This window comes from Globicephala melas, chromosome 3 (assembly GCF_963455315.2).
Source record: "Globicephala melas chromosome 3, mGloMel1.2, whole genome shotgun sequence".
In the NCBI taxonomy this organism is placed as follows: domain Eukaryota; kingdom Metazoa; phylum Chordata; class Mammalia; order Artiodactyla; family Delphinidae; genus Globicephala; species Globicephala melas.
The window spans coordinates 136,170,724-136,189,488 of record NC_083316.1 but is presented as its reverse complement, the minus strand read 5'-3'; the positions used below and the strand labels follow the sequence as shown (position 1 = coordinate 136,189,488).

The window sequence follows — 18,765 nt, the reverse complement described above, 5'->3', positions numbered from 1 at the left end:
GGCCGGTCTTCTGACAGCATGGCACTGAGGGCCTGGTTTCCCAGCTGTGGAAAGCTCTGCTGGAGAAGGCAGATGCCTGGCCTGCAGCCTGTTTTTATTTGTATGTCAGTTTCCTTCCGTGCCGGTGTCCCCATAGGAAAGCCTGAGAATGAGGAAACCAGAGGTCCTCATCCTGGGTCTGTCACCAATTAACTACATGACCTAAATGAAGCCACTTAGGCAGTTGTGTCCCCATTTGTCTCATCTTTAAATAATGGTCATAGTCTCTCTACGGTAAACTTTGTGAAAAGATGTGAGATGACATGTCAGAGGGCTCGAACGTAGCAGAGCTATAGAAACAACTCCACAATGCAGTGCCAAAGGAGAGTGCTTAAAGCAGTCTCAGCAGGGATGTTTAAAACATGACATCATACTGGACACTTGGCATCACACCAGGGCTTGTCTCAGAACTGCCACTTACTAAATATGTGGACACTTGTAGTTACTTGATCACTGCAGCCGCCATTTCAACTCGTATAAAGTAGGGCCAGCATTAGCACCTATCTCCCAGGGGCATGTGGGTTGAATGAAATAATCCTTATAAACTGTTAACTCAGTGTCTGCACCATAATTAGCACTACATAATTTTTTAAATTTCCCTTCACTTCAACTCTAATTTTTTCAATGTCAGGCCCAACCTAAGCCTTCATCTTTCTTGCTACATTTCCCACCCATACAAGGGAGGAATTGTTTATTTTATTGGCAAAGGTCAAGGACATTCACTGAGCCACATGTACCAGTGGGCAGGGTAACAGTGTTTTAAAAGCAAAAACTTATGCTCTGCTCTCTCATTTCTCTTCTATTCTATGTGGCAGGATTTAAAATCTGAATTTGGGAAACCCTTCTAGAGCCTGGACCTCTTTCCCCTAACTCCGTTTCCATGTCACTCCTGAGCACACCCAGACCAGGGTTTAGATTTAGGCGAGGGATTTAGGTGGCTTCATCTGGCCCGGAGCCTAAGCCACTTCTCCCAACCCAGCTTCTAACATAGAATGTACATTCAAATATCATATCTGTGTGGCTCTTAATATAGTAGCTATTGGATCCCCATTCTACTATCATTTTCCTCCATATAACATCCCTCTGGGAAACCGAGAGGATATGAAATGATTGACAGGGTAGAATTCAGGCTTTGCCAGGGCCGTCCTGACATCGAAATACAATATGTATTCTTTACCCTAAAACTATATCCTCGGTTTGCTGCAGCTGTTAAATGAAGTAATGCATGTAAAATGCTTAGTATAGTTCCTGGCATTCAGTAGCCCTCAGAAAATGTTGCCTAAAATATTACTAAGGAGAGTTCGATAACCTTGATAGCCAAGAGTCACCATGAGCTTGACTCAAGGGGAGTAAGATAGACAGATCATTGGCTGGGGTTTTGAACGGCATAGAAGAGGACAAACGCTTTACCATAGAACTTGACTCCAAGCTATCATAACGTAGTAAACTAGGCCTGGGGAAAGAATCTGAAAGTGCACAAAACAGAGGATCATAGTGTCATTTGAAGCATGACTATGAAAAGTGCCACTGACTGTAGTTGACAGACCAGCAGACCGCTGCATCCACTCTGCAGGTCTTTGCTCTGCATTTGGCACCAGCCAAGTAGCATCCTCTCTAAAGGGTCGGTTTTGCAAGTGCCCACCCGACTCCCATGGCCTCGCCCTGTGCTCACAGAAGGCCATAAACTATGTGGGCCAATTCAGCTTGTCATTTCAGGATAGAATGCATTAGGTTCTCCCCCAAACTCAATGGGTGGAAGAATCAAAAAACAAGAATTCAGGTGTCCCTGAAGCTCTGCACTTGTGTCAACAGGCGTGATTTGTATGTGAGCGGGTGAGCGTTTATAGCCTCTGATTTGCCATTATGGAGCTCACAATTCCAAAAGCTGAGGCTCCTGTTCCCGACCCAGCCTCAGTTATGTTTATGTCGCCAGGTTCTGAGGCGTCATCTGCTTAGTACTGCACTTTCGAACAGGACCAAGAGACCACGCTGAGCCGTGAAGTCCCCACACCTATCACTCCTATGTCCTGGCAGACACACCTATGTGACCTTACACAAGTTAGATAACCTTTCTGGGCTTAAGTTTCCTCATCTATGAAACACAGATAACAATAACAATAAAAGTTGTGTCATTATTAGGCAGCTAAATGGTAACGTTGGTTAAGTGCTGGGCTTATTATAGGCACTTAATACAAATAAGTTTATTATATTACATTACATTAAATACATTATATTATATCATCTCATCATATCTATTCATATCATCCATCATATTATATTATTATGATATCATTTTTGGAAGTCTCCGTTAGTGCGTCCATAACAAAAAGAGATAGATGTCAAAATGACTTAAGATTAGGAAAAGCTTTTCCTCTACTGCCTCATGTTCAAGACAAATCTACAAGGAATCAATTAGTGAATATTTCCTGAACACTCCCCTGTGCGCTAGACACCATACCAGACTCCACGTAGGTACAGAGATATAAGACCCGGGGTCATCCCAGCTGTCAGCAAGCTTATTGCATAGTTGAAAGTAGAAGACACATGAAACAATTAGGCCTCTGGGTGTTAATGAATTCACATAAATACAGATGCCCCAAGCTGCTGATTTGGGTCTTCATTCTTCCCGCCCTAATACTCAGGCCTCCCCAGATATATCTGGGCATCCTCAGGTATAGTTAATATGTTCATGTCCCCCAATATTTCCATCCGAGCCAGGGGTCCGGGTCTCCTACCCACTCCTCCAGCCTCAGCTGTTTCTTTCTGGAGCTTGCCAGAGTCTAAAGCCCCCATCATCGTGGTCTGTAGCAAACAGGCGGGTGCGGGGACACAGCTGCACTCACTGCCCTCTGCCCCAGGCCCACGTTGTCTTTAGCGTAACTTTAACTTAACGCTAAACCTTTAACTGCTGTTCCATTTCCATTTTGTGGGACCAGGTCAGGACAGAAGCCACAGGACCCTTCCTCCCTTTTCAGTTCCTTCTCCCTTGCTAAGCTCCTCCTCCAACCACAAAGCCCCACCCCTCATTCACGACAGCTCATGAAAATAGACAACCACACAGATTCTGTTCTGCTATCACCACAGCAGTGACCCTGTTTCCTCCAAGCTAATAATAACTGTGATGATACTAATAGCAGCAGTAAATGCCATTTGCTCTAAGGCCATTTCGTGTATTATCTTATTGAACTCTCACTTTAACCTGTAGAATAGATTTTATTTGTCCATTTGATAGATGAATAAACTGAGGGTCATAGAGTCAAGTAGTGGGTTCAAGGTCACACTACCTTGTATGTAAGAAGTAAGAAGTAGTTCTGGGTTGTAGTCAGGCTCACATGACTCCAGAGCTTTTAACCACCCCACGATATTGTCTCTACGTGAGCACACCACTGTCAAGACAAAGACCGTTGGGCATTTCAAGTATTCCTGAACCAGCTACAGGACGCTTGACTCTTCTTGGAGCCATGGAAAGAACAGAGGTTCCAACCCAAGTTTTGTTCCTATACACCTTGGCCAGGTCAGTTTCCTCACCGAAATTGGAGACTTATCAAATTTCCTCCAGCCTTTTTTTTTTTTTAAGACTTTCTTTTTTTAATGGATCTTTTGTCCATTTTTAATCGGGTTGTTTGTTCTCTTATTGTTGAGTTTTGAGCTAGGTTCACAGTAAAACTGAGGGGAAGGTACAGAGATTTCCCGTATACCCTCTGCCCTCACACATGCACAACTTCCTCCATTATCAACATCCCTCACCAAAGTGGTCCATTTGTCGAAATTAATGAACCAACATTGAGACATCATAGTCACCCAAAGTCCATAGTTTACAAGATGGCTCACTCTAGGTATTATACATTCTATGGGTTTGGTCCAATGTATAACGACCTGTATCCACCATTACGGTATCATACAGAGTAGTTTCACTTCCCTAAATATCCTCTGTGCTCCTCCTGTTCATCCCTACCCACCTCCCAACTCCTGGCTACCACTGATATTTTTACTGTCTCCATAGTTTAGCCTTTTCCAGAATGTCTCGCAGTTGAAATCATAGAGTGTGTAGCCTTTTCACATTGGCTTCTTTCACTTAGCCATATGCATGTAAGTTCCCTCCATGTCTTAGCATGGCTTGATAGCTCACTTCTTTTTAGCTATGAATAATATTTCATTGTCTGCATGTACCATAGTTCATTCATTCACCTACTGAAGGACATCTAGATGCTTCCAAGTTTTGGAAACTACAAATAAAGCTGCCATAAACATACATGTGTGGGTTTTTGCATGGCATAAGTTTTCAACTCGTTTAGGTAAATAGGATACATGATTGCTAGATCGTATAGTAAGAATACGTTTAGTTTTATAAGAAACCACCAAATTGTCTTTCAAAGTGGCTGTACCGTTGTGCATTCCTACCGACAGTGTGTGAGTGCCTCTTGCTGTACCTCCTCACCAGCAATTGGTGGTGTTAGCGTTCACGATTCGGGGCATTCAAATAGGTATTTTGCGGTATCTCATTTTAATTTGCATTTCTCTGATGACATGTGATGTGGAGCTCTTTTCATGCTTATTTGACATCTGTATATCTTCTTTGGTGAGATGTCTATTCAGATCTTTTGTCCATTTTTAATTGGGTTGTTTGTTCTCTTATTGTTGAGTTTTGAGTTTGTTTTTTCTTTCTATATTTTGAAAAATGAGTCTTTATCAGACGTGTCTTTTGCAAAACACATATTTTCTCCCAGATGGTGGCTCGTCTTCTCATTCTCTTACCATTGTCTTTCACAGAACAGAAATTTTTAATTTTAATGATGTCCAGCTTCTCAGTTACTTCTTTCATGAATAGTGCCTATGGTGTTTACCTAAAAAGTCATCGCCACACCCAAGGTCATCTAGGTTTTCTGCTATGTTGTCTTCTAGGAGTTGTATAGTTCTGCATTTTACATTTAGGTCTGTGATACATTCTGAGTTAATTTTTGTCAAGAGTGTAAGGTCTGTGGATTCTTCTTTCTTTCTTTTTTTTTTTTTTTTGGCATATGGATATCCATTTGTTGAAAAGATTATCTTTGCTCGGTTGTATTGCCTTTGTTCTGTTGTCAAAAGTCAGTTGACTATAATTATGTGAATCTATTTCTGGGCTATCTATTCTGTTCCATTGATCCATTTGTTTATTCTTTTGCCAATACCGCACTGTCTTGATTACTGTAACTTTATAGTAAGTCTCGAGGATGGGTAGTGTCCATCCTCTCCTTCAATATCGAGTTGGCTAGTGTGGGTCTTTTGCCTCTTTATATAAACTTTGGAACTAGTTTGTCGACATCCACAAAGAACTTGCTGGACAGCCCTGATCTTAACGATATATTTTTCTGGGAGTTTGCCCAGTAGCCAGCATCCAGAGCCCTTGGTCTTCAGTGGGCTGAATTTGGGTCCTTCTTTTCTGGACTTGGGGAACATGTTTGGATTTTTTAAGTTCCTTGTATTTGCACATTATGTGCCTGAGCCCAATTCATGAAATATAATCACGGACATAAAGCGGGGACCCCAATGGCACGAAGAAGAAAATGCTGGGGCTGGCGGTGGTGGTTAGCCCTCACCATAACATTAACAATCATTGTCATCAACATCATAAAAGAAGCTTGTATTCATTAAGTACTTACTAAGTGCAAAACCAAGAACTCAGTCCCTTCCATGCATCATGTCACTAATCCTTCCAATAACTCTCTGAGACAAATACACGTATTACCTTCAACTGAAGAAATAGAGTCTCTGAAAGATTAAGTAACTTCCCCAAGTCACACAGGTAGTAAGTGGTGAAGCTGAGATTCAAACCCACTCTTAACCCCTAGACTGCACTCATTCTCACTGGCTTCCCCTTTCACCCTGCGGTAGCGATGCTGACCATCCTGGGCCTGACATTCCAGCTTCCTGAAGGACAGCCCAGGTCAGCCCATCATCCTACACTGAATGGGAAATCCCACAGACAACTAAGCTTCCTGATAAATGCCCTCTACTCTAGTTCCTTGAAACCCTTTTTACAAAACCCACATAGCACTTGAGCAATGGAAGCTTAAGCACCTTCTCCTCCTCCATTCCCCCCCTTTCACCTGCTTCCCCACAGGATCCAGTTGGTTATAAACCTCTCTTGCTGTTTATTTACCTCTTAATAAGCCCTATCTCCTCTCAGAAAGCCATTTAGCACTGCACCACTTAATTTCTCCCCAAGGCAGAATCTGCCAGATGGAGTCTTCGTCCCCAGCCACGTCGATTTGTCTTATTTTTAAGCAGCAGTGAACATGCCACAAAACTAAAATAGCAATCAGTTCCCAGGTGTGGACTCACTGAGCAGGGAAATGACCAGGAGTGTGTGCATGTGTCCACCCATGGCAGCTGTTCCGAACGGGCTGGATTAACCGGGGAATGACTCCTCAGAGTGGCTCCCAGCCAGCTGTGGCCACATCTGGGCATCCCTCAATGCAGAAGCACGCCGCTTTTCTGCCTCAGCTGGATTCAGCCACTCAGCACCTCCTCGGACTGGACGCCCCAACCCCGGAGCTATGTACCCTTGCCTTTTCCACAGTTGAGGAGGCAAAGTGGGCCCCCAGAGGATCAGGAAACCAGCACAGAATAACCCAGTGCAAGAAGGAAATGTCCCTGATGCCACTTGTTCTTATCCCAAAATTCCTATAAAATCTGACTCTGATTCTATAATATTACTACATTTGGGTCAATATAAACATATAATTCTTCAAATTTTGTACCAGCTAAATTACTAAATTATGTCCCCCCCCAAAAAATTTTGAACACCCCAAAAATCATGTTGTTCCCATAGCTTCAGTGCTCCTGGACACACACGACAAGATGTGTGCCTGGAGGCGTATGTGCCTCTGTTTGAGCGTGACCCGGAGATGGGCAATCTCTGTTTAGGGGAGGGTAAGCCTACAACAGGGACGAAGAGTGTCCCTTCACCACTGCATCCTAAGGAAGAGAAGATTACATCTAAAGGAAAGACAGGTGATTATTAACGGGACAGCAGTACTGGACAGGACCTCCCAGGGACCCAAAGAATAATAGAAAGAAAACAGAGACCAGTCTGACTTATAGCTTCTTGTGTGGTTCCATTGACCTCGCGATACCTATCATCATTATGGGAATTGACAAGACAGCACTCCAGCCAAACTCACAGAAGTGACTGCTCATAAATATATATACATACACACACACACACACATACATATATACACACATATATTTCATAAGTTCATCTGCATAACATCCATCTTCCATCCCATTAATAATTTACATCCCATAATATGCAGTGGAGCCCTTTATTAGAAGGAAGAAAATGAATTTCAGTGTTCACGGGTGGCGGTGCATTGGCCTTGCCTTCGGTATGTCTATGTATGTAGCGTTCCCAACTAGCTTTTGCAAACCTTCTGGTTTGAACCAGTGTGCTTTGGAAGTGTTAGCAGTCAGGATATTGCTCAGAGTCAAAGGTGTTCTCATTAAATCCAATCTCAATACCGGCCAGATTGCTGAGATTACAGCAAGCAACCAATGGTGGGCCATCCCCAAAGGCATTACCCAATAGGGCAGAAGTCAAAGGGGAGAAGAGTAAGGACAAGTTGAGCGATAATCCTTTATTCCTTGGAGCAATTTTGCTGTAATATTCAAGGATCCTTTTCTTTAAGTGCCCTCTCAAAAAGGAAAAAAAAAGCACTAGAGAAAGCCTCCCTCCTTCACCATACAAGATTCCTTTTCCAATGGAGAGTATCTGTCATTCCAATTTCTTTAAGTAGCTTCATATTTGGACATTTAACAGGTGTTCCCAAGGCTGCTCTGAAGAAAAAAATTCTTCCCTGAATCAACAGATAAATGTTTTTCTGAAATGGCAGTGAGAAACAGATCTGGGGGGACTGTCTCTATTTTCCATGGTAAAAATAAAAAATAAAAAAATAAGAGCAGATGATAAGCTGCTCTAAAATAAGTTGATGGAATGAAAAAGTGCTTAGAAACCTGTTACATCATTTTTCCATTAAAAGAATTATTATTATTAAAATGCTACAGATGGGGCTTCCCTGGTGGCGCCGTGGTTGAGAGTCCGCCTGCCGATGCAGGGGACACGGGCTCGTGCCCCGGTCCAGGAAGATTCCACATGCCGCGGAGCAGCTGGGCCTGTGAGCCATGGCCGCTGAGCCTGCGCGTCCGGAGCCTGTGCTCCGCAACGGGAGAGGTCACAACAGTGAGAGGCCCGCGTACCGCAAAAAAAAAAAAAAAAACGGAGCCTGTGCTCCACAATGGGAGAGGCCACAGCAGTGAGAGGCCCGCGTACCGCAAAAAAAAAAAAAAAAAGCTACAGATGCACTGCCTACAAAATGCTCAGAAGTGGTCCCCGTTTGGGTGATACTGCCCACGGTTAACCAGTGGCTGCTGCACTGGGCTCCCTAGAGCATGGGCACTTCCACAGAACTCTGTGGGTCTTTAGAGTTACAAGACTGCTCCCTAACTGTAATCCCTGATTATTTTATAGACTCTGATCAGACCTTCCCTTGGTTGGCCTTCCGAAAGTCTTCCAGATGGATGTGCATCTATTTCAGGAAACTGGGGGATTCCTTTGAAAGGATCTTTTTGACAAGGAAAATGGGGTCTTAGGAGGGCTTGCTTGGGGTTCTCTAAAGGGCCGCCAAAGAAAGGAGAAAGGCATCAAACCCTTATCCTCCTCAAGGACTTTTACGAACTCAGAGGAGAAAAGTGAAATTCGTCACGTCTCTTTCTCCGTGGAAGAGTGGTCTTGTCATGCCCAGGGCAGCTCAGATTCCAACAAAAACAGAATCAGTAACATGCCCAGAGAGGCTCAGCATCAGTGGAGAAAAATAGCAAAAGAGAGCCTGCTTCTCCAGGCCTGGCTGGGCTCAGAGGCAACCAGCTGCAAGCCAGCTGGACTTAGTTTAAAAGACCACATGTGGAATATTGGTTTGGTCCCAGATCCCACATTTAAAGAGGAACATTTCCAAACACAGCCTTAGTCAGAAGAGCCCTCACCTCTAAGACAGATCTTGAAACTGTGTCACACAGAATAATTGAGGGCACTTGGAAAGTTGAATTTGACTTGGCAAGTCCAAAAGGCTTCAGAAGACACCCGATGAATACTTTAAAGTATTATTTTAGGGCTTCCCTGTGTGGCGCAGTGATTAAGAATCCGTCTGCCAGTGCAGGAGACACTGGTTCGAGCCCTGCTCCGGGAAGATCCCACATGCCTGGAAGCAACTGAGCCCATGTGCCACAGCTACTGAGCCTGCGCTCTAGAGCCCATGAGCCACAGCTACTGAAGCCTAGGCGCCTAGAGCCCGTGCTCTGCAACAAGAGAAGCCACCGCAATGAGAAGCCCGCGCACCGCATCGAAGAATAGCCCCCACTTGCAAGTAGGGAAAAGCCCGCGTACTGCAACGAAGACGCAACACGGCCAAAAATAAAATAAATGAATTCATTAAAATATATATATTTTTTTTTTTAATGGTAGAAGATGGAGTAAATCAGATTGCCTGGGAGAGCAGAATTAGTTCAATATTTGGCTAATCAGAAGGAAGAATTTCGTAAAATGAAGGCTCTTGGAAACGGATGTATTGCCTTGGGGAGTAGCGAGTCCTTCTGCAAGGGCTGTAAAAGCTGATGCTGCCGTTCCACTGGAGAGGAAAGAGGTGAATGATTTCCAGGAGGTAGGATATTCAAGCAGTGAAAACTGGGTTTGGTGTCAAGTTGGACCCAGACTCGGGGTTCAGCTCTGTTTCTGTAAGGCCTTGGGAAATTTCTCTTGAACCCTCAAGTTCCTCATTATAAAATGGGTATAACATCTCCTCCAGTGAGTTATTATGCAATTAAATCGAGTATTAATTCACCCTAGTGCTTGGCACGGTAGAAATGCTAAATTCACAATTGCTGCCCCTGTTATTACCTGAGCTTGATAAATTGGATAGGAAGAGAAAGTACATCATTTTCTCAGATTTCTTTAGCCCTCTGATCCTGTGATCACTGTGGGGCCCATCCTATCAAAGTTCCGGGTGCCATCTTCCTAATTCCCTGCTTCCTATTTCAGCACCACTGCAGATCTTCCTAGGCAATGGTCTATATTCTCACCTTTCCCACTGCTGCTCTCCACCCATAACCAGAAGCAGTCTTTCCTATACTCCATTCTTTTGTGACCCTGCTTTCTACAGTGATAACTGGGTATTCTAGGAAGTGATGTATATTAAGAACACTATGTTAATATGACTATATAATCACCTTCTCCTTTAAATTTTTTCTCCTGCTAGGAAGCAAGGGCTGAGCACAGCAACCAGTCGATAGCCGACGGTCAATCAAAAGTCTACATGGTCATAAGGAGGGATCTTTACTAGTGAGATTCTGTAGATCATGCTTAGCTTTTCTAGAGATGATGAGAGTGGTCATCTGGGGCAAGGTAGAATACAGAGCGGTCCTGTGACAGGCTGACTGGAGGATATTAGGTGCAGGGGGACCTTTTCCATTCACTCATTCATGTTCTGGAGAACTTTAACATTCACTCTGACCCCTGTCTTTCTCCAACCCCAGAAAAGAGCAGAGCTACACGCAGAAGTGCTGGAAGGATGTGCAAGTGGGGGACTTCATCCAAATGCAATGCAATGAGATCATCCCAGCCGACATACTCCTCCTCTTTTCCTCGGACCCCAGTGGGATCTGTCATCTGGAAACCTCCAACTTGGATGGAGAGACAAACCTCAAGCAGAGACGTGTTGTAAAGGGCTTCACACAGCAGGTAGGGCTCTTTCTAAGATCTTCAACTGGAATGGCAAAGGGAAGATGCCAGCCAGCTCTACTGGGAAACTGGATTTAATCTGGTGTGTAGAGGAGAAGGTAGTAGATGCCTCCTTTTCCCAGGCACTTAGGTACAATTAATCTTCCCACCAACTCTCTGAGATGGATATCATCCCCTTCTCACAGATGGGGAAACTGAGGCTTGGGAAAGGTAAATAACTTGCTGAAGGCCTCAGAGTCCTTAAATGGGGACCCCCTCCATTCAACTGAAGAAACCGTGCTCTCTGCTCTAAACCGAGGAGTCTAGTATCTGCTCAATTACTCTTGAGACCAACCCACTTTTCTGTGCGTATCCAATCCTGGCTCATCCTGCCCAGCTCAGCTTCAGCAATTTCTCCCTCCATGAATTTTTGCTAGTACTCCTTTGACTGCAGCATAAAAGCAGCAAGGTACCATTAACTATTTTACCATTCGTGTAGGTCTTACCTTCTCAACAGTACTGAAACCTCTTTAAGGCCAGGGAGTGATCATCAACATTTTAATTTAATCCCCACTTTATGTGTGTGATACCTTGGATATCATGGAGGAATCATGATTGTTTGGTGGTTAAGAGCCCAGGCTCTACATCTGGCAGAGCTGAACTCAAAAGTCCAACCCCACCATTTATTCGCTGTCTCACCTAAGGCAAGTTATTACCCTCTCACACCTTCATTCCCTCATCTGGAAAATGGGCACAGAAATAGTACCCTCTCCATAGGGTGTTTCTGAAGGCTGAGTTGTTACTGAGCCAAACTTGCTTCTGCGTGCCCCCGTGCAGTAAAGCCAGTCTACTGACACTGGGTCGTAGTAAAGGAAACGCAGCATTTATTGTAAGCCTGCATACAAATAGTCTGGGACAGCTCGTGCTCAAAAAGACAGAACTCCCCGATGGGTTTCAGGAAAACATTTTTAAAGGCCAGCTAAGGGAGGGGGGTCACAGGGTATGTGATCTCCTCGTGCACAATTCTCTGATTGGTTGATGGTGAGGGAACAGGGTGGTGTCACAGGGTTTATCAATCCACAGGCTCCAGTAGGTCTTGGGGCTATGTGCTCATGGTCATCAAGTAGTTAACATCTTCCATTTGATGGGGGTTTTCATGTCTGTAAAACAACTCAGGAAATGTGCATCAGATACTATTATCTAGGGACTTCACAAAGGAACTAAAGCAGGGAATATGGGGGAGAGGTCAGCCCCCAAAAGGCCCCATAAGGTCCTGCTTGATTATAAAATAATATGTACATGAATTACTTAGCATGAAGCTAGGCACATAGTTAGAGACCAGTAAATAGTTGGCAGTAAATATCAATGGCGTGCATAGGGAATATGTGTTGACTGATCGAAACTGGGTGTGATATTCCAGTTTTCAATTAAAATTCCCCTTGAAAGGGTTGATTTCCCATCTGGTACCTTGCTCTATGCATGGAAAAGAATAAAATTCTATCACTCCTCTTCATCCTGACAGCCTGTGGCTGGGGAGAAAACGGATGAATCAGGGGATTTAGAAGAAGGAAGGCAAGTGGTTCATTCCTCAGAGATGCTCATGAGCTAACGTTTCGTTATCTAGACAGAAACTTCTCAAGAGAAGGCCACTCATCATACCTCACTTTGCCTCTCTCAAAGCCCCGGATGAACAGTTCTCATAAAATCGCTTTTCTATGATTGAACTCTGTTCTCTCATCCTTACAATGGGAATAGTAATAATAGCTCTCCCAAAGTTTTACTGTGTGATTCAAGTGAGATAAGGAAAGTAAAGAACAAAATAGAGGGTTTGCTGCATTGTAGATACACAATAAATGGTCTATTGCTGCTACCTCAGCTACAGTTCCTACAATGGGAATGGAAACTACCATGACCACCACACCGGCATCTTGCTTTGTGGTTGTGATAGTGGCTCAGTCCTCCCATTGGTGCCCAGGCTCTATTGAGTCAATCACTGCCCTGGGGCTTGGCGTCTGAGATTTCTCTCCTTTGCTTGTCCTTGTCACACTCACCCAATCATCCCAGTGTTTACAAAAATGTAGGGTGGGATCTGGGTAAGCTCACAAAGCCATTCTAGACACAAAATAACAATCTATTTCTTGGCTCAGGGCCCTGTGGGCTGCCCTCTAGAGCAAAGGTTTTCAAGCTTTTTTAACCATAACTCACAATAAGAAATACATATCGCACAACACACCTATCCACATGCACATGTGGGTATGTGTGTGAGTGTATAAAACTGCCGCCTCAGTCATACTACGTGCAAAGGACTCTGAAACTTTCTATTCTATTCTATCGGGTTTTGGGTTTTGTTGTTGTTTTAATTAATTTATTTATTTATTTATTTTTGGCTGTGTTGGGTCTTCATTGCTGTGCACAGGCTTTCTCTAGCTGCAGTGAGTGGGGGCTTCTCTTGTTGTGGAGCACAGGCTCTAGGCGCTTGAGCTTCAATAGTTGTGGTGCACGGACTCAGTTGTGGCTTGTGGGCTCAGTAGTTGTGGCGTGTGGGCTCAGTTGTTGTGGCATGCAGTCTCAGTAGTTGTGGCGCGCAGGCTCAGTAGTTGTGGTGCGTGGGCTCTAGAGTGCAGGCTCAGTAGTTGTGGCACACGGACTTAGCTGCTCCGCGGCATGTGGGATCTTCCCGGACCAGGGCTCGAACCCATGTCCCCTGCATTGGCAGGCAGATTCTTAACCACTGCGCCACCAGGGAAGCCCTGGTTTTTGTTGTTGTTGTTGTTTTTAAGTTCTGGGAGCAGAAAACGTGTGTGTGCTTGTAAATCTACCCTTCAGCCAGCCCACCACAACTCTGAGTCTTTTATTCTCTTTCTCGGGCAGTTATTTCGGCGCTGTTGAGGTTCACCCAGTCCCTTCTCTTTTTTGCCATTGGCAGCGGCTCCCAAGCTGTTTCTTGTATATTAATTAGTCTGATAGTTTGGGATTTGACTAGAATGAAGAGCTGGATGAAAGGGTCATTCACGCTCCACTGCTATAAACCAGCCAATTCAAGTTAATCACATCTCTCAAACTCTAACCCTGAATTCTCATAGGGTACTTGGTGTAATGATTTACCAAAAAAAATAAATAAATAAATTCACTTGTAAAGGGAACAAGATTTATTTGATTTTGAAAGTTTCCAGAATTCTCTATTCTATTTCAATTCTTGATTCTCCCCCTCACTTTGCTTAAATGTGCTTTTCCACTTCTATAAGAACAGGGATAAATAGTACTACTAATAATGCACTTTTGTAAAGCCCTTATAAGGTAAGTGAGGCACAGAAACGTGAAGCAACTTGCCCAAGGTCACTAAGCTGGGAAGTATTGGAACCACGATTCAAAGCCAAGTTTGTCCAGTCTCAGCTCTTAAGGTTTGCAGTAGCTCACCTCCCTGGTCCTTTGACTCTCACCCAGACTTTACCCAGAATTGCTTACTTGAAAACACACATTTATCGTTTTCAATATTCTTTCCACATGTAAGTAACAAGCAGCAGGAAGAATAAAAGCAGGCCTAGCCAGCTCCCTGGGGAGGAGGAATTTTAGCTGCTCTGTGCGATCTTGCTTCTCCCTTATGTCTTCAGTGCAAAAATATTTCTGAATATGGATAGAATTCTCTTCTGTCTAACTCTATATATAATATTTCTCAAATGTGTTGAACAAGGATGTTGATGAGAGTTGCAAGAAAAATACATGTTGCACTGTCAAATAAGATCAGAAGGCAATAGGTTACAAGTTTTCCAATAGTGTGTATTGCAGAACTTCTCAGATACTTTAATAAAGGGGGAGGGGGGAAGGTACTAGTATATAATATTTCTAATTATTTAACCACAGAAACCTTTGATTCCAAGGACCATATCCCAGGAGAGGTGGGATCACAATTTAGAAATTTGTCTTAAATGCGTTGAAGGTGTTTTGGATGTATCATAACCATCACAGGGAGAAACTTTTTCATATATACATGCATCCTTCCCCATTATTATCACCAAATTATGATTCATGGGGACTGAGTAGTAGTCTGGGCATGCATATTTTTTAAATGTTCTCCCAGATGATCTTAATATGAACCTACCACTAGCTCATCAAAAACCTGTATAATAAAGGGAAGCTGTTACTTCCAAAAAACACTCATCATAATAATGGGAATAAAGCCACCATCTACAGGAGTCTTACATGTTTTGCCCATGTTGTCCTTTGTCCTCATGACCATCCTGTGAGGAGGACATCACTACTCCATTAGACAGATGAAAACCCTAAGGTACAAAAAAGGCAAAATTCACCACTTGTCTCAGAGAAGATTTTGAACACCTGCAAATGTGGTTTGTAAATTTAATATCTTAAATAATTAGTATTAATGACTTTTTTAGCTTGTTATTCCTATTGGCTATGAGACTTTTATTTTGCCAAAAGGGGGTTTTTACTAACCTCAGAGATCTCTAGAAACTCCCAACCCCACACCATATACCCACAGCTATTTTCACTGCTGTGTTCTGTTCATTGAAAGTCAATAAGACAAACTTTGTCCCAGCTCCCCTAGATCAGCACTTCTCAAGGTGGAGTCTGCCAAATCCTTATCTTAAGAGATAGTTCTTTAAAAACTAAAAAAGGTGTGTGGTCAAATCTGATTAGGAGGCCGAAGTCCTGTGGACCCCTCTAGGAGGTTCCAATGTCCATGAATATTTTAAGGTCTCAGAGAAGACCTAGAGGAAGGAGGCCAGTTAAACTTTCTTTAACCCTGAGCTTTCCAAACTTATTTAACCTCAGAACCATTTGGGGCACAATAATTTTTCACCTTAATATGGCAACTTGAACACATTAATCTACATTGTGTGGAACACACGTGATCACAACAGGTGAGGAATGACCGAGAGGCTGACTATCCTCATGGCTTAGACAGCTCATCCTTGCCTTTCCTGTCTAGGTTCAGGGAAAATTATAAACATGAGAGAGCTTCTCAAAAGGATACTTCCCCTGTGACACAGCACATCATTCTCAAGGTTGCCAAAGAGTTAGTTTCAAAATCCATTTCCCAGAATGCAACTTAGACCAAGTCAGGTTTCAGGGTTGTTGTTTTTTTTTTCAGTCGGAACTTTTATCATGATGGGCCATCTTTGCATTCACAACATTATTGACCTGTTCTTGAAATATTTATTCCTACATCCCATTGCTGGTTTAGGACAGAAAGGGAAGGAATACAAAATTAGGATTATGCCGAGGTCTGCAAAGCAGGCAAGAAAACTTCATTAGAGAATTAAATTTTACACTTCTGGGGCTTCCCTGGTGGCACAGTGGTTGAGAGTCCGCCTGCCGATGCAGGGGATGCGGGTTCGTGCCCCGGTCCGGGAGGATCCCACGTGCCACAGAGCGGTTGGGCCCGTGAGCCATGGCCGCTGGGCCTGCGCGTCCGGAGCCTGTGCTCCGCAACGGGAGAGGCCACAACAGTGAGAGGCCCGTGTACCGCCAAAAAAAAAAAAAAATTGTACAGTTTTCTCTTTGGGGACATTTTTGACACCTGAAATGTCTTCTTTTTTAAATTTTTTTTAATTTAATTTATAATATTATGTTAATTTATGCTGTACAGTAAAATGAGTCAGTTATACACATATGTACATTTCTTTTTTTATATTCTTTTCCATTATGGTTTATCAAAGAATATTGAATATAATTCCCTGTGCTATACAGTAGGACCTTGTTGTTTATCGATTCTATATATAATAGTTGCGTCTGCTAATCCCAAACTCCCAATCCATCCTTCTTCCACCACCCCCCGCTTAGTAAAATCTCTTCTTTAAAGGGGTTCCAAGATGGGCACTAGAGATTTAACACCTGAAAATAAGTATGTGTCATTTATTTTGGTAGATGGAACATTTACCAAAGCCAAAGAATCAGAAATGAATTCTTCCAATTAGTATTTCAGAGCAATTATCCTAGTTATCTTTTATCCAAACCATTGAAGCCCAAATCCTACTGAAGTGTGTGTCAGATCATTTCCCAGTAACAAGGAACTTGGGACACCAAGTTGACATGGACTAGCCTCTTCAGCATCACCTGAAAGTTTGTCAGAAATGCAAAATTTCAGGCCCTGCCCCAAATTAAACCAGACTCTGCAGTTTAAGAGATCCCCAGGTGATTCATGTGCAGTTGAAGTTGGAAAGCACGGGCCTAGAGCATCTTTGATTAATGTAATAATTGTGCCTATCTGTTTTATTGCACACGTTAAAGATTCTTAATTGACTCTGCCTTTTAACTAGCTTGAATTCCACTGATGGTTAGTGCTTTTAAGCCATTTGCTCAACTAAAAAGAGCCATTGTAACCTGGATCCTCCACAGTGAATGTGTGTGCTGATTTAACGTATTTAGACAGGAGAGCACTTTACCTACGGAGTTGAGGTGGGGTGGGGAATTATCTATCACCATCCCAGTTCAGTGATGATGCATCTTGAATGAAACAAAAAGTCTCTGCCTGTCCATTCAACTTGTCTGCCCTGAGAACCAGAGAAGAATCCTCTTTCCTGCTGGATTTTATAATGGGACTGCATCTACGTAACAATACACAATAATAATAATAATAAACAGTATCAATAGGTAACTTGGTTGAGCACATACTATGTGCCATAAACAGCTCTTCTAAGTGTTTCATACCTATTATTTCTTTCTACTCCTTCTAAAAAACCCTATGAGACAGGCACTTTGATTATCCGCATTTGACAAATGAAGCAAGAACAGTTCACTAACTCTGCAAGCAAAGGACTGAGCTCAGCTTTAAACCCAAGAAGAGTTCTTTTATTTTAACTTTTCATTATGGGAATTTTCAAGTATATACAAAAGTGAGAATAATATGATAAATTTTTATGTGCTCATCACCAAATTTCAACGATCAGCTCATAACCAATCTTGTTTTATCTAGATCCCCACCCTCTTCTCTCTGTTAATTATTTTGAAGCATGTCTTTTCAATACCCAGCATTTTATCTGTAAATATTTCAATATCTATCTGTCAAGAATAGGATTTTTAAAAATATACCGTTCTATCTTTGTCACGCCTAAAATAGTGGCAGTAATTTCTTGATCTCAACTTCCAAGTCAGTGTTCAATACTTCCAGTTTGTTTGAATAAGGATCAAAATAAGGCCAAATACTAAGATTACTTTCTTAAATCTCTTTTACTCTGTAGGTTCCCTAATCAGCTTTTTTTTTCCCCCTTGCATATTTAGTTTTTGCTGCTGAATAAAACAAGTTGTTTGTCCCATAAAATTTCCCATAGTCTGGATTCTGCTGATTGTGTTGTTTCCTTGTGGTTCCATTTTGTTTTCCTACCCACTATATTTCTATAAATTGGTGGTTGGATCTAGTGCCTAAATTAGACTCAGGTTAGACTTGTGTTTGTGTGCATGTTTATGTTAACATTACACCATAGGAAATAAAGTGTGTTACCATCTTGAGGTACAAAATGTCTGGTGGTCTTTTTTCAGTGTAAGCAGTCATTGATGATCATTGTTTAGATCCATTAATTCAATTGGGATTTGCAAAATGGCGATACTCTAACTCATGTATAAAGAGGAATTTCCCCTCATCAAGTATTTGGTTACTGTGCACTACCCTCTATAAAGGCAGGATGTTTGTTCCTTTCCTTTTATTTACCAGTTTTAAAACAATGATTTGATTCCCTAACATCCTCCAAAGTTGACCAGTGAGTTTTTCTTTCTTAGTATCAATATGAACTCCTGGATTAAAACATGTTTGATGTATGTCAAATCATTGCAGTTATTATCTTTATTGAGTATCCCATCTTTAGCCAGTGGGAACTTCTTCAAATTGGCTTCCAAGTTCTTTTGCCATGACCTCAGTAGTCTTTGACAAATCTAGTCCCTTTCGATAGAAAAATGGCGTTTAGAAGTCATAGTAAGTACATGCTAGAGGTACTTTTTGCTATTGGGTTAATCATTGTTTC

The 18,765-nt window shown here is 42.6% G+C and overlaps 1 protein-coding gene across 1 annotated transcript in view; it reads left to right on the top strand.

The window, feature by feature from the left end:
* ATP10B (ATPase phospholipid transporting 10B (putative)) overlaps nt 1-18,765 on the top strand; it is a 581,864-nt gene that overhangs the window by 466,137 nt on the left and 96,962 nt on the right. Inside the window, 1 exon segment of the mRNA XM_060296561.2 lies at nt 10,606-10,810. Within this exon segment, the coding sequence (XP_060152544.2) occupies nt 10,606-10,810 (205 nt within the window).